The sequence below is a fragment of the Dermochelys coriacea genome, chromosome 7 (genome assembly GCF_009764565.3).
Source record: "Dermochelys coriacea isolate rDerCor1 chromosome 7, rDerCor1.pri.v4, whole genome shotgun sequence".
Classification (NCBI taxonomy): domain Eukaryota; kingdom Metazoa; phylum Chordata; order Testudines; family Dermochelyidae; genus Dermochelys; species Dermochelys coriacea.
This window is the reverse complement of record NC_050074.1, coordinates 86,756,378-86,772,102: the sequence shown is the minus strand read 5'-3', so window position 1 is coordinate 86,772,102 and position 15,725 is coordinate 86,756,378. Positions and strand designations below refer to the sequence as shown.

The following is a 15,725-nucleotide window of genomic DNA, read 5'->3' as shown; positions in this document are numbered from 1 at the left end:
GTTGGTCCATTGTACGGGGGTCCTGTTTTCAGACTTTTCCCCACCACCTAGAAACTAAAAATTATATCTGAGATTCTCACCTGACTCCAGGAGCTGGGGCTTTAAGGAAAACACCAAATACCCTGAGACTTGCAATAAAATCCCACGAGTTTTAGCAACACTGCTTGTAAGTAGTGGGACAAGGGTCCTCGCACCCATATTGGTCCCCTGGGAACATTATCCCTACACAATCATGATGTGTCAGCCACAGATCAAGACAGAGACCCTTGCATTCATGCAGGCCCATTCCAAATACTGAGATGGGCTGTAACATCCATGAAGGCCCCTTGCAAACATCATGGGTGGGGAGCACAAATTCATAAGGAGCTCCTATAAAGAAAAAATGCAGTGGTGGGGCCTTGCAATTAATGGGTATTGTCAATAATAATGATGATAATAATACTTAGCACTGCAGTAAGTGCTGGACAAACTTTAACGAATCATCCCACATCCACCATTGTAAAATGTAGCATTGAATTTTCACTTGCCATTGGATATTTTCTGTAACAATTTTGTATTCATTGAGTTGTGGCAGTAGAGTTCCATTTGAAAAGTGGCACCTGTGGAATGATTCCCATATCAAATGCCTTCAGTTTACAAGTTTAAAAAGTTTTTTTTCTAATTGCTAGTTCTGCACATTCAGCCTGGGATTTGAGAATCAAGCAGTTACTTTCTTTCTCACACGTCATCATCAGTAATAAGGGAGCTGTAAGCCAAATTAACACGGCTGCTACTCTGAAACTTGTGCAATCCAGTGTCTTCAAACTATGCTTCAGTGATGTTTATGTAGCCCCCTTGTTGGCAATGGATTTGCACAAATGTAACGGATTGGAACTAAGTAAAGAATTCTATTGATGATACATAAAAAGAAAGAGAATCCATCTTATTCTCTCTTAGCTGTGGTGGCTCTGCAGGGCTAACAGGAGTAAAACATTAAAAACATAGTTTTCAGAGTAGCAGCCGTGTTAGTCTGTATTCGCAAAAAGAAAAGGAGTACCTGTGGCATCTTAGAGACTAACAAATTTATTTGAGCATAAGCTTTCGTGAGCTACAGCTCACTTCATCGGATGCATTCAGTGGAAAGTACAGTGGGGAGATGATTTATATACACAGAGAACATGAAACAATGGGTGTTATCATACACACTGTAAGGAGAGTGATCACTTAAGATGAGCTATTACCAGCGGGGGGGGTGAGGGGGGGAGAGGAAGAAAACCTTTAGTAGTGATAATCAAGGTGGGACATTTCCAGCAGTTGACAAGAGGAACAATGGGGGGTGGGGGGGGAATAACATGGGGAAATAGTTTTACTTTGTGTAATGACCCATCCACTCCCAGTCTCTGTTCAAGCCTAAATTAATTGTATCCAGTTTGCAAATTAATTCCAATTCAGCAGTCTCTTGTTGGAGTCTGTTTTTGAAGTTTTTTGGTGAAGAATAGCCACTCTTAGGTCTGTAATCGAGTGACCAGAGAGACTGAAGTGTTCTCCGATGGTTTTTGAATGTTATAATTCTTGACGTCTGATTTGTGTCCATTTATTCTTTTACGTAGAGACTGTCCAGTTTGACCAATGTACATGGCAGAGGGGCATTGCTGGCACATGATGGCATATATCATATTGGTAGATGCGCAGGTGAACAAGCCTCTGATAGTGTGGCTGATGTGATTAGGTCCTACGATGGTGTCCCCTGAATAGATATGTGGACAAAGTTGGCAACGGGCTTTGTTGCAAGGATAGATTCCTGGGTTAGTGGTTCTGTTGTGTGGTGTGTGGTTGCTGGTGAGTATTTGCTTCAGGTTGGGGGGCTGTCTGTAAGCAAGGACTGGCCTGTCTCCCAAGATCTGTGAGAGTGATGGGTCGTCCTTCAGGATAGGTTGTAGATCCTTGATGATGCGTTGGAGAGGTTTTAGTTGGGGGCTGAAGGTGATGGCTAGTGGCGTTCTGTTATTTTCTTTGTTGGGCCTGTCCTGTAGAAGGTGACTTCTGGGTACTCTTCTGGCTCTGTCAATCTGTTTCTTCACCTCAGCAGCTGGGTATTGTAGTTGTGATATATGCCATCATGTGCCAGCAATGCCCCTCTGCCATGTACATTGGTCAAACTGGACAGTCTCTACATAAAAGAATAAATTGACACAAATCAGACATCAAGAATTATAACATTCAAAAACCATTGGAGAACACTTCAATCTCTCTGGTCACTCGATTACAGACCTAAGAGTGGCTATTCTTCAACAAAAAAACTTCAAAAACAGACTCCAACGAGAGACTGCTGAATTGGAATTAATTTGCAAACTGGATACAATTAACTTAGGCTTGAATAGACACTGGGAGAAGATAGGTCATTACACAAAGTAAAACTATTTCCCCATGTTATTGCCCCCCCTCCACTGTTCCTCAGACGTTCTTGTCAACTGCTGGAAATGACCCACCTTGATTATCACTACTAAAGGTTTTCTTCCTCCCCCCCGCTTGCTGGTAATAGCTCATCTTAAGTGATCACTCTCCTTACAGTGTGTATGATAACATCCATTGTTTCATGTTCGCTGTGTATATAAATCTCCCCACTGTACTTTCCACTGAATGCATCTGATGAAGTGAGCTGTAGCTCACGAAAGCTTATGCTCAAATAAATTTGTTAGTCTCTAAGGTGCCACAAGTACTCCTTTTCTTTTCGCGAATACAGACTAACATGGCTGCTACTCTGAAATTTATTTGAGCATAAGCTTTTGTGAGCTACAGACGTTCTTGTCAACTGCTGGAAATGGCCTACCTTGATTATCACCACAGAAGGTCCCCCCCCCCACCCCTGCTGGTAATAGCTCGTCTTAAGTGATCGCTCTCCTTACAGTGTGTATGATAAAACTCATTGTTTCATGTTCTCCGTGTGTGTATATAAATCTCCCCACTGTATTTTCCACTGAATGCATCCGATGAAGTGAGCTGTAGGTCACGAAAGCTTATGCTCAAATAAATTTGTTAGTCTCTAAGGTGCCACAAGTACTCCTTTTATTAAAAACATACTTTTTCAACTAAAGTAATCAGATAATACTGAGCAGGGAGCAGATCTGGTTAGTAAAATGGTGACAGTTGTACAGTCACCTTTCCAGTGTTGCCAACCCTCACAATTTTTTCATGTATCTCACTATATTTAAATCCCTATTCCTAGAGTTGCTACTCTGAAACCTGTTATTATTAACTGAGAATTTCAGCTTTTTTTTAAGTACATTTCTCGATTTCATGGTTGCAGAGAACACTTGAAAACATTACCCCTAAAGACTCAAAAACCAGAAAAACAAATACATACCCAAAATATTTTATTTATAAAATGCCAAGATTTGGCGGGATCTGTCTCATAATTTTTGAATGCTTACATTTGGCAATACTGTTTTCCAGAGTATAATCACACTTTAGGGAAACAAACTGCTGACTGTGTTCAAAGCAAACAATTGAAGCAAGAGAATTTTACCTTGGAAGAGTGTTCACGTTCTACTTAGACTCTGGAGGTTGGAATCTAAAGTTATGATCTAAAAAGTAACAATGTACATTTGTAATGTAATAACTATGCATTACCATGCAAGCTGACTTTCCATGAGCCCTCTCCAAAATGCGGCAAACAACCTATATTCTGTTATATAAACTTATAGAGGAATGAGGCTGGCTGACGTACATGTAACACTACCCTACTGTCTCTGCTATTCCCAAATGTCAAGAACATCAGCAAATATTTGAGTGGTACAACTTTAATAGTGATTTTAAGGCTATATGCCTGAAGTTCTTCAGTCTACAATATTCTAAAAGTTACTACGCAATTGTCTTGTGTGATTAATGTTCGTGTATACAAGCTGTAAAACTCTGTGTAAACTCAAGTAACTATCATAAGTCCATTACATTCTGTGGATCAGCCACCACATGGAAGAAATGTGATCAATCCATCAAATGGTAGTATTTGTGATATAACCTTACTTTTCCCATTACTTAGAGTGATTCTGAGTGATTTTTAGAGAGTAAAATGCATTTGACCTGAACTGTCCTTGAAGTACAAGTGACCATCCAAAGAAGCATCTCCAGTATTATTCTTTCATTCAGCTCTGTCCAAAGAGCAAAAAACTTCCCTCAGAAAGGGATTACTTAGTCAAACCGTTCACATTGAGAGAAGATTTTTAAAGCAACAAAGTCATATGCACTGAAGGACATTCTTTTCTTTTGGAATGAGGCACTTCCTCAAGAATCAAGTATCAGAGGGGTAGCTGTGTTAGTCTGTATCCACAAAAACAACAAGGAGTCCGGTGGAACCTTAAAAACTAATAGATTTATTTGGGCATAAGCTTTTGTGGGTAAAAAACCCACTTCTTCAAATGCATGGAGTGAAAATTACAGATGCAGGCATAAATATACATCTGTAATTTTCACTCTATACATCTAAAGAAATGGGTTTTTTACCCACAAAAGCTTATACCCAGATAAATCTGTTAATCTTTAGGTGCCATGGGACTCCTCGTTGTTTTCCTCAGGAATGGATCTACAACCTTATGGTCATGGATAATACAGACACTTTTGGCCCAAAAGAAGGCCCTCAAAGTCTTAGTTCAGCCCCACTACTGTTCATCTAATAAAGTGAGATGACATCCATCTGGAAAAGAGAAAAGCTGGAACCCAGAGGAATCTTCTGGGGCACTTGGGGGGGGGAAAGTTTCCATCCAATTAACAGAGCCACCTTAGATCAGGTAACCAGCAGTGGAAAAGGTGATTGTTACTCTAAGAAGAACAATTTTGAAGGAGTTTGTATTCTGCTGATTGTCCATAAGCAAGTCAGCAGGTCTTTTTATAAGAAGGGGCTTTTCTTCTTTTAAAGTGTTTCCTTTGTTTGTTTGTTTATTTATTGTTTATTTATTTTTTTGATAAAAGATTATTTGGAACTGGGCTCTGCCACACTTAGAATCCAAAGGGGTTTACAAACCCTTTCTGTGCAAAAGGGGAAAGGGCAACTTAAACAAATGGCCTGGCAACAACAGACTTAGTAGCAGTTGATGGGTGTATATCAAGAAACACAGTGCACACTCTCAGCAGTTGCAGCAGTTCTAGCAACTTCTGTTCCAGAGGTTTACTAACCCTGCCTAACCTGTAGTCAAGCTCAACCCCATTTTATCGATTCTGGGCTGCTGTAAGGATAACCCAAGAGCTCACCTTGCTCTATTTGAATGGTGTACTACTGACAAAGGGGCTTATGAGATGTAGGCCCACAAATAACATCTCTTGACAGGGAAAGACAAGCTTTTTGCTATGGCCTGGATGTTTTGGTGATTCAAGACTATGATTATGTTAAAACAGTCATGCTAGGTTGCCTCTGGAATGTCTTCTGAAGAGTCTGATGGAACAGTTTTGTTCTGGGACTTGACATGCAGTGCAATTCTATGTTCCTTATTATGGAGGTGTTGACTGCAGTTCCATCATTAAGGTTGAGTTGTTTTGTGTTATATAGAAAATGCAACATATCTTTCCCCAAACTGGCAGCACTTGCTTCATGAATATAGAATAACTCTTATGAGAATTTACAAGTAAATCTGGTGGTTCAAACTAACTAGCAAGTAGGTCCTTAAAGAAATATAGTATCTCAGCCTATTCTTTTTTCTGAATGATCTTACTAACAAAATAATGCAGACATTTTAAATTTTCCATTCAGGTAAAATTAACTGAAATATTTTGTATTGGCTATATTTGGTGAAATTTGATTGTAATTAACCAAGGTATTAACAATTGTATCTAATTGCTCTGGTAATATAGGCTGTTGGTATCACAGGTAATTTAAGGATGGGTCATGATTACATCACAGGTAACTCAACCAATCACCACTTCCTCTACAACTAAACTGTAGCTATTGATTGTAATCACTCAGTGGCACAGCAGAATTGCCAACCTCAGGTGCTCAAATGTTATGAGATTGTTTTAAAAACCATGAGATTTTAATTAATAAAGCTTGGGGTTTTTTCTTTGCCTTCTGTTTTTTTAGGAATTCAGAATATTTGGGTCACACTTCAAGCTTTTCTCTGCAATTCTGAGGCCTAGGAACTTACTTTTATAAAGTAAATTGAGATTCTCATGTAATCACTTGTGTCCATGACCTGGGGCATCAGTTCACGAAAACTTATGCTCAAATAAATTTGTTAGTCTCTAAGGTGCCACAAGTCCTCCTTTTCTTTTTGTGCATACAGACTAACACAACTGCTACTCTGAAACAAAAAACACCAAATGTCAGGATACTTCATGCTAAAATTGCAAGAGTTGGCAACACATCATGAGGGAGACTGGACATTTATTATTGTTCTTCAAAGGTTCTGTTATATTAGGGGTGCAGCGGGGGGTGCTGTGGGCCTTGACCAGAGAATACATGATGGAGGGGTGGCCAGGCCAAATCTGAGTGACTAAGTAACCCTGTGTGTCAGGTTGTAATGCTTCTCACTCACGTTTGGCCTGACTGCCTCTCCATCATGATAGGGGTGGCCAGCCCAAATTTGAGAGGTGGTGTGAATCTGTGCACCTGCTTGCCCCCGCCCCCAACATTTCTGCAGGCCTTCCAGTGCCCATGGGAACTAGGTAATCCCAGCCCCTGGGGAGAAATGAAGCAGCAGGTTCCAGGAACCCCCAATCCTCAGAAATGGGGGAGGATTGGATCTGGACTTTTGGTACTTCCTGGGGAAGCGAAAACACAGGAGGAGGAGGATGGGGTCTGTGACTCCCAGAACTGCCTAGCTCCTGCTAGGGAGGGTGCTCGTCAGCCTGATTACTGCTCTGGGTAAGAGCTTGGGGCTGGGAGATCACAAGGGGAAGAGCTCAGAGCTGGCTTTGGGGCAATGTGGGGAAAGATCACAGGGCTGGGTGTAGGGCAGCAGGAGGAGATTTAATATAAAGCTGGGAGTGGGGGTCTGGGTGCAGAAAGAGAGAGCTTGGGGCTGGATACAGGGCAGGAGAGGGACAGCTATGAACTTCCTCCTTAGGAAAATTCTGGTTGTGCTCCTGGATTGTGTGCAAGCCTGGGCTCCAGTGCTTTTAAGGCTGCTCTGCTGGGATAGTTGAGGCCGGAGCTGGGTGATTTAAGGACTCTCCTGACACTGGGACTCAGGGATAGGATCCTCCCTGCCTTCTACTTTTATGTAGTGCTGATCTTGCATATGCTTTAATTGCTTTGAGTTGTTCTAGTGATTCAAAGCAGCTGTAGATCCACCTTATTTGGCTGATGTGCTCTGGCTACTTGATGTTTTGGTGTGCTACTGAATCTTCCCTTAAAAGTTAAAATAAATTAAGAATGATACTACATATAATCCAATCATTAGAAATAGTGTGTGATAGCATTTGCTTTGGGGTTTTTGTTTAGTATGAAATGTTTGTTTCTTTTAAAAACTTGTTTTATTTTGTTTGAGAATTTCCTTAGTGTTAAGATTGAGTTAAGTTTGAGAATCATATCTCATTTAAGGGTAAAAAACACTAGAGATACTTGTCATTATCCCAAAGCCAAGCATTGTAAATTTAGGAAATTGAGAGTTAAGGTTACACTTAAAAGAAATCCAAATAGGATAAGGTAAGATATGCAGTTAGGCATCCAAACAATCTTAATTCTGTCTTGTAGTAATACTACAAGAGGAAAGAAAAAACAATAAAAAATCTAATGTCTCTAAAAATCAGCATAAACTAATCCTGAACCACAAACATTAAAATGCCTTAATCATATTCCTATAATTACTGGATGACACCACTACAGGGCAGAGTTAAGATCATTTGTTTTAATCTATTTAGATTTCTTTTAAATGTAACCTTAAATCTGAATTTCCTAGCCTTATAATGCTTGGTTCTGGAATAATTACAAACATATGTGTAATTTTTATTATCTTAAATTACTGATACGTACCAGACTGATGCAACCATAACTCCATCTCAATTCTTTGTTGTTGTTGTTTTTTGTCTTGGAATTCTAAGAAGGTCATTCTAATAAGCACGTGCCTCTTTTGTGATTCTTTCTTTTACTAGAGTCACATGAGATGTCCCAGGGTGGTAGCTCTGAGTTCATTAAGCACCTTTCAGATCCTTGTATGCAAGACCAATAGAGTCTGAAATTCAATCAAAAAAAGGTAGACTTCTGCCCCGCTTGCACTTGATCTGATCAATCTCGCCCAAGAACAATGTGGAATAAAGCAAGCAGTTGCTGCCTTTGTCTGAGTCTGCAAGCATTACAGAATAACTTGACTGTATACAGCTCAAAACTGTTCCACTGCTGGTTCTTTGTCCTGGTGCAGAAGATGCCAATTGAATTCTCTTGGTTTCAGGTACTGTATATGGATATGCTTGTGTGTTCCCTCAGCAGAGTACAGAACTAGATTATGACTGTTGCTCCAGGCTCCTCCTGCCAAAGACATAATCTCATGAGGTTCATGTATAAACCAATGTATGTTCAAGGCAAGTGAGACCAGTGGGTGGCTAGCTAGGTTTTGGGTTGTCATTGGTGATGGAGAGCAGATATTGCTCTGTCAACTTATTGGACGACCAACCCAATGTAGAGAAACAAATTCCTATTTTTCTGTTGCAACTGATGTGGGTATAGAGCCTTCTAAGGTGGACTCTCACATGAGGTCACAGGCTTAGACCCAATATATGGATATAGGGTCTAATATGAATGGAGCAGGCTTACAAATAAAATTATAATGAAAAAATAATAACAGGAGAAATTTCTTGTGAGAAATGTGCTTGACAAATGATGCCAGTAATTATATACTAATTTTCATGAATCTGCATCTATCTAAATCTTATAAGCAGGCATGCAATTAAAATAACCACAGGTGCCTAAATTTGGAATATTCTATTAAAATAAGTGTATACCTGGATAAACAATCTTTCAGTGTTTATGTTTTTAACCTTTTAGGAAGATCAAAGATGAGGGTAAACGGTGTCAGGAATTTTGCAAGTCTCATGAGACCTGACTTTCTCAAGGACAGTGCAGATGGTCTAACATTGGTGTAAAAACAGTGTAACTACTTCCCAGGCTGATTTATTCTTTGAACTGTATTAAACTGACTTGTTTACAAAACTAGTTTAAATTTGGATAGTTTGGTCCAGGTTTAAAGTTGACATTCAAAGGAAAATAACATTGTCTGAGCCCAATTTTATTTCTTTATTATGCATAAAGACCTGCTAAAATTTGAAGTATTATTTTTTGTTTGTTTCAGAGTAGCAGCCGTGTTAGTCTGTATTCGCAAAAAGAAAAGGAGTACTTGTGGCACCTTAGAGACTAACAAATTTATTAGAGCATAAGCTTTCGTGAGCTACAGCTCACTTCATCGGAAATGCATCCGATGAAGTGAGCTGTAGCTCACGAAAGCTTATGCTCTAATAAATTTGTTAGTCTCTAAGGTGCCACAAGTACTCCTTTTCTTTTTGTTTGTTGTTTACATTAGAATTTCAGATCTAGCCTTCCATGTTTTTTCTGGGAGAATCTATTGACAATTGGAGAATAAGTAGCTTTATTACCTCACACTCACATGAACCAAGAGTGTGGCCAGCTAAGAGATGTTCAACTAGACTATTAAAAACTCTGGTTTTGTTTATATTTAGTTATTTAACTCCAGTAACTGTCAAAAGATGGGAGAAAAATTTTCATTGTGAAATGCATGTCTCTATGTGTTTACATTAATTTCAAGACCAGAAGAGACCATTATGATCATCTAGTTGTATAACACAGGTCTAAAGTATTTTTTGAGCATATCACTTTGAAAAACACCCAATCTTGATTTAAAAATGGTCAGTGATCTAGAATCCACCACCATCTGTGATAAATTGTTCCAATGATTAATTACTAGATGGTTTTCTTAAATTATATTTTCGTATGTGTCTGGGTGCTACTAGAATATAAATAATAATCCTCAAACAGCAAACATCTTAATCATATTAATGTTTTTGACAGCGTAGATATGAACTTGCATTGCTACTTCGATAGGCTGGTTGCATATTGTGGCAGCATTAAAATCAGTGCAGCTTGGTCTTTGCATTGCTATAGCCTTCTTTAGTTATGTCTACACGGGACATTTTTGAAATATTCCCACTGGAACATCTGGGAGAGAGAACCATTTGGAATTTTTGAGTAAAGTTCCATAGTGAAGAAGACAAGGCCAAACTGCAAACTGAGTGCCCAAGGGGTTTGGTTGGTGGGGGTGGGATCAGGGTTAAGGTTGTATGCACTTTCCATCCTTTCACATCTCTGTGGGAGAAATAACCATGAAGCAGATGTAATTGTAGCTTTGAATTTGCTCCTCGCCTTTAATCCTAGGATAAAAGAAAAGGAGTACTTGTGGCACCTTAGAGACTAACAAATTTATTAGAGCATAAGCTTTCGTGAGCTACAGCTCGCTTCATCGGATGGAAATGCATCCGATGAAGCGAGCTGTAGCTCACGAAAGCTTATGCTCTAATAAATTTGTTAGTCTCTAAGGTGCCACAAGTCCTCCTTTTCTTTTTGCGAATACAGACTAACACGGCTGCTACTCTGAAACCTATCCTAGGATAAAGGCCCCTTGGGCTGCAGCTGGCAGCAATTGCCACCTCCGCCCTCGTGCTGCCCGCTGCGTGGGCCTGCAGGCTCCGCAGTGGGACGGTAGGGGGCGCTGCGCCGCCCTCCCGCCTCCGGACTACATTTCCCAGAATGCAGCTGGCGCGGGGCACCGTCTATAAGTAAAAGCGGAAACAAAAGAGTCGGCGAGTGAGAGCGGAGAGGATCCGGTCCCGGTCCCGGTCCCTCACGTCCTGAGCCCGGCCTCCGTCCGGAGCGACCGCACGCGCCCAGCTGGGGAGTAGCCGCCCGCCGCCGCCTCCCAGACCCCCGAGCCGCAGCGCGTCCCCGCCCGCAGTTTCGCCCCCCATGGCGCTGAAGCGGATACAGAAAGTAAGTGCGGCCGCGCCGGGCCCTGCAGTGGGGCGCCGGGCCTGGGGCTGAGCCGCGGGGAGCCCGGGCTGCGGGCAGAGCGGGGCTCCGTGGGAACGGGCGGAGGATGAGGATGAGGATGAGGTCGAGGGAGAGCGGGGCCATAGGGGAGTTGCGAGGGGAAGGGAGGATCGTATTGTGAGAGCGGGGCTGGTGAGGGGAGAGGGAGGATCTAGCGTAGGGGACGCGGTTATGGGGGAGAGGGAGAACTATAGGGAAAGGGCTATATGGCGAGGGAGCTGGGGAGAGGGAGGATCGTGCTAGGAGGGAAGCCGGTGGTAGGGGAGAGGGAGGATTGTATAGGGGAAGACAGGCTGTATGGGCGCCGAGGAGAACTTCGTGTGTCAAGGGGTAGACTAATGGGTGTTGGATCTTGGCTGTAGTTCTGCCGCTCGGAGTAATGGGGCTTTCATATGTTGGCTATACCAATGGGGATATCGGTAGTTTATTGCTTCTGGGAGACTGTTCTTTGTTTCTCCTCCCCCATGGAAATGGAATGTCAGTCTGTAGGTTGAAGGAGGATTACCTGTAGCACAGTGTAGTAATGATGCTTCACAGCTGCATGGCAATCTGGATAAAGTTTAACGTTAACCTTCACAAGGCCCAGATGAGGTGGGCAGTTACAGTTATCTTACAGCTGGGGAAACGGAGGCAACAAGCAGATGAAGGCTTGTCTATACAAGGGAAATATTGTGTGGTGCTGACAGCAGGTGTCAACAATGCAGTTTAGTTGCAAGTGTAAACCAGGGGGAACTGTGTTCAGTGCCACTTCAGAAACTGCTTTAATTCTGGTATGGCCAATGACTGGACCGAGGTTCCTTAGCAGGTCAGTGGCAGAGTTGAGACTAGAATTTGGGGTTCCTGTTTCTCAACTCTTACCTTTATTCACCAGAAGATCATATTGCTTCTAGACAGGATCAGTGTTTTGGTGGAGGGGTCACAGCAATTCTGATACATCCTTCATTAATCTCAGAGGGTCTATGTGTGGGTCTAATTCGTCTTGTTCCCCTAGGTAAGAATTGCTCTCCTAAATCTCTGAATGTGATAGACATGTAAATAAGAGCCTGCTCAGTAAAGCAGCTTGCTATGTACTTTAGTTGATCATTTCTTTCCCAGTGTTATATACTGTGTGCAAAGGCTAGCCGTGTCTCACTTTGAAGGAAGGGGACTCTCTTACTTAGGTCATGGCCAGGTTACAAGTGGTACAGTGGCACGGCTACAGTGCCATAGCTATGTTGCTGTAGCATTGTAGTGTATATGCTTCCTAGAGCAATGGAAGGGGTTTTCCCGTTGCCTTAGGAACGCCACCTTTGTGAATGACAGAACTTATCACACCCCTGAGCACTATAATTATGTTGACTTAACTTTTAAGCATAGACCAGACCTCAGATAGTCCTGCCCCTTAGAGCTTACAATCTTTTTGCTTTTGCTCTATTTGTACAGTGCCTAGTATAATGGAGTCCTGGTCCATGACTGAGACTCCTAGGCACTTTGATAATACAAAAAATATTAATTACTAATAAGCCACTTGGGTGCCCTGCTGCTGCCACATTAAGTTGGACACAACTGCAATGGAAACGTAGCTGCTACTAACCACTGTGATGACTTCCTGGCCGTCATTCAGGGTATCTTGTCGTGGTCTGTCTGAGGAGCATGTTTCTATCTCGCAACTTTATCACATGAAATATACAACCTGGACATCTAGCAGGAACTCTGCACCAGGGAAAGACCAGTCCAGGTCAAGGCACGGTTGTTATGTCAAAGCAAAGTAAGCATAAATGTAGGGTTTTGTGGTTTAACGAGGGGGAAGGTGTAGCAGAGGGAGAATTCTTTCAGTCATTTATACATTAGGCACCAACGATCAAGGAAACAGCATGTGTGTAGGATATCCAATTTTTAATATGTCATCAATGTCAGGAGATTGATCAAACTTACTATTGACACATTTCTTATCTTGAGTGTAAGGCTATACTGTTATGACTAGGGCTCCGTGTTTGTCATGGAGGTCACGGATTCTGTGACTTTCTGCGACCTCCGTGACTCGTGCAGTGGCCCATATGGCTGACCCCAGGGACAGCCACACCTGCCACTGCTGGAGCGGCTCTATAGCCAGCCACTCAGGGTCCCGCTGCTGGAGTGGCTCCGGTGCCAGCCGTTGCTCTGGCAGCTCCAGGCAGCTGGCCCCGTGGACGGCCCAAGTAACAGCCGATGCAGCTGGCCTTGGGGACCGCCTGTGCAGTGGTCCTAGCAGTGGCCAGAGTGGCCACTGGCCTCCTTGGGACTCCCCCTACAGCGGTGGCCAGAGCTGCTGCTGGCTCCACCCCGCTCCTTCCACCCCGCGGCAGCTCCCTTCCTTCCCCCCAGGGCAGCTGCTCCCAATAGGGGCAGCACCCCACCTAAAATTCAATCAGGAGTGTTCGTGGTATAAGTCATGGACAGGTCACAGGCTGTGATTTTTTTGTTTAGTTTTGTTTTGTTTCTTGCCTGTGACCTGTTCGTGACTTTTACTAAAAATGCCCGTGATTACATCGTAGCCTTAGTTGTGAGCCACTAGGTCAAAGGTAAAGTACCATCATATAAAGTACAGGTATCAGGCTATTATGCTGATGCAGAAATGTTTTATTTACAACTTTAACATTTTGAGATCATAGCTAACTAATCCTGGTTTTCTTTCCAATAATGTTCTATCCTATCCACAATTAGAAACATTGTCAGCCTATTTGGCCCTTGAACAGATCACAAATGAGTTTGTAAATGTCAAGAATTTAAACGAGAACATTTCTTTTGGAAAAAAAAAAACCAAACAAACAAAAAAAAACCCCACCTTTCTTTCCCATATACTACTTGCCCTATCAGAATCAATCTTTCATTGCAACAAAAGAGATGTCTTTTATGAAAGGTAGAGAAATATGGGTGTTCGGAATATTTATACGTATAGCTTATAAAACTGGTATGTACTTCATCTTGCTATTGTTGATGCTGTGAAATTAGTGTGTTGGTTTCATCTAACACACTATTTTGCTCTGTTCACATGAATAATTGCTTGATTTCTGCATTACTTTACGGTTGATGGTGGAAATGGAGGTTGGTGGTTCTGTAGCATCCAGTTAACATGCAGTTAGTGAAGATATGACTTCAAATGTACCAACTGCTGAACGTAAAATCAAGAGATTAAAGCACAGGTTGGGAATTGGGAGATCTAAATTCTATTCTGTTGGGAGAGCTAAGTCTGTTCTGCCACAGACTGTATTTGTGTTGTTGAGCAAGTCATTTAACCCTCTCTCATCATTTTCCTGTCTGTAAAATGAAAACAATTCCTGCCTACCTCACATGAGTTTTAAGATTCACTTAAATGTTAGCATAGTGCTTTGAGGTCCTTGGATGAAAGGTGCTTTATAAATACAAAGTATGAGTGTATTTAAAGTTGTTTGGTGTTGCTCTAGTACTTTTTTAACCAGTTGCTGTCCTTGTTACAACTTGGGACTGCTTCAATGACAAATAGCCAGTGTGCAAGTGGGAATGTCGGAATTGCTATCTTGGATCAGGTCCATTTAGTTCAGCATCCTGTCTCCAACAGTGGCCAGTATCAGATGCATCAGAAGAAGATGCAGGAACCCAACAGTGGACAGATCTTGGATATTTTGCCCCCCACGTTAGGTCTCATCCTGATCTCTAATATGTAGAGACTGACTCAAACCCTGAAGGATGAGGCTTAATATCCTCCCCAAATCATCATCAATCATGATAACTCTGGTTGGTTAATCTTAGCCATATAAATTTACAATCCCTTTTTGAATCTTGTTAAATTTTTGGCCTGAATTTCTGTGGCAACGTTGCAGTCAAACTTTTTTCCACATAACACACAAATATTTCTTTTTATCAGTTTTGAATTTGCCATATTTTGATTTCTGTGAACAACCCCTTGTTCTTGTGTTATGAGCCAAGGAGAACAGACACTGAGGTTTTCAAAGTTTGGATCATGACCCAGTACTGAGTCGCAGAATGCTTAGCACCCAGGGACCCTAGCAGCCGGCCAGTAAAAACTAGTAGTCCCTACCTGTTCTGACACCACTCTGCACCCCGGAAGCGGCCAACAGCAGGTCTGACTCGTAGGCGGGGGGGGTTACAGGGCTCTGCACCAGCTGTGGGGGTGGTGCCTGTGGGCAAGAGCCGGGCGGAGCTGCTTGCGCGCCTCTGCCTTGGAGCCGGACCTGCTGGCTGCTTCCGGGGCTCAGCACGGTGTCAGAAGAGGTAGGGACTAGGAGACACTGAAGATAAGCCTGTGCCCCAATCCCCTGCCCCAACCTGGAGCCCCTTCTTGCACCCCAGTCTCCTCATCCCCGACCCCACCTCAGAGCCTGCACCCTGAGCCCCCTCCTGCACCCTGAACCCCTCATTCCCAGCCCCACCCCGCAGCCTCCACTCCTGCACCCCAACCCTCTGCCTCAGCCCCCTCCCAAACCCCTCCTTCCGAGCTCCGTTGAGTTTCGGGCATCAACAATTTTCTTCAACTGAGTCGCCAGAAAAAAAAGTTTGAAAACCACTGATCTATATCATTCTTTATCTTGTATACTTTTATCATGTCTCCTTTCTAAGGTAAACAGTCACAATCTTCTCTCATCTATTTTTTTTTTAATACGTGAGTTTTGTCAGGCCTTTTCTGAACCCCTTCTTATTTCTGCACTTTTGTTTGTGATGGGTTGATCAGTACCACATGCAGTAATCC

General features: G+C 42.5%; 1 protein-coding gene and 1 long non-coding RNA gene across 4 annotated transcripts in view; one reads left to right on the top strand and one right to left on the bottom strand.

Moving 5' to 3' along the window:
- Positions 1 to 3,879: 3,879 nt before the first annotated feature.
- On the bottom strand, positions 3,880 to 15,096 carry LOC122461199. The gene is made up of 3 exons (XR_006283000.1): positions 14,957 to 15,096; positions 13,844 to 13,848; positions 3,880 to 3,891 (listed from the first exon to the last, which is right to left on the bottom strand). It is a non-coding gene; the product is annotated as an uncharacterized LOC122461199 (long non-coding RNA).
- The window catches only part of UBE2D1 (ubiquitin conjugating enzyme E2 D1), a 26,554-nt gene continuing 21,572 nt past the window's right edge, over positions 10,744 to 15,725 (top strand). The window contains exon 1 of one of the 3 annotated variants that reach the window (XM_038411718.2): positions 10,744 to 10,960. In XM_038411718.2, coding sequence (XP_038267646.1) covers positions 10,937 to 10,960 — 24 coding nt within the window. In that variant the 5' untranslated portion in view covers positions 10,744 to 10,936. Of the gene's footprint in view, positions 10,961 to 12,669; positions 12,768 to 15,725 lie in introns of those variants that run through there. The other 2 variants (XM_043519851.1, XM_043519852.1) reach the window with 2 other exon arrangements.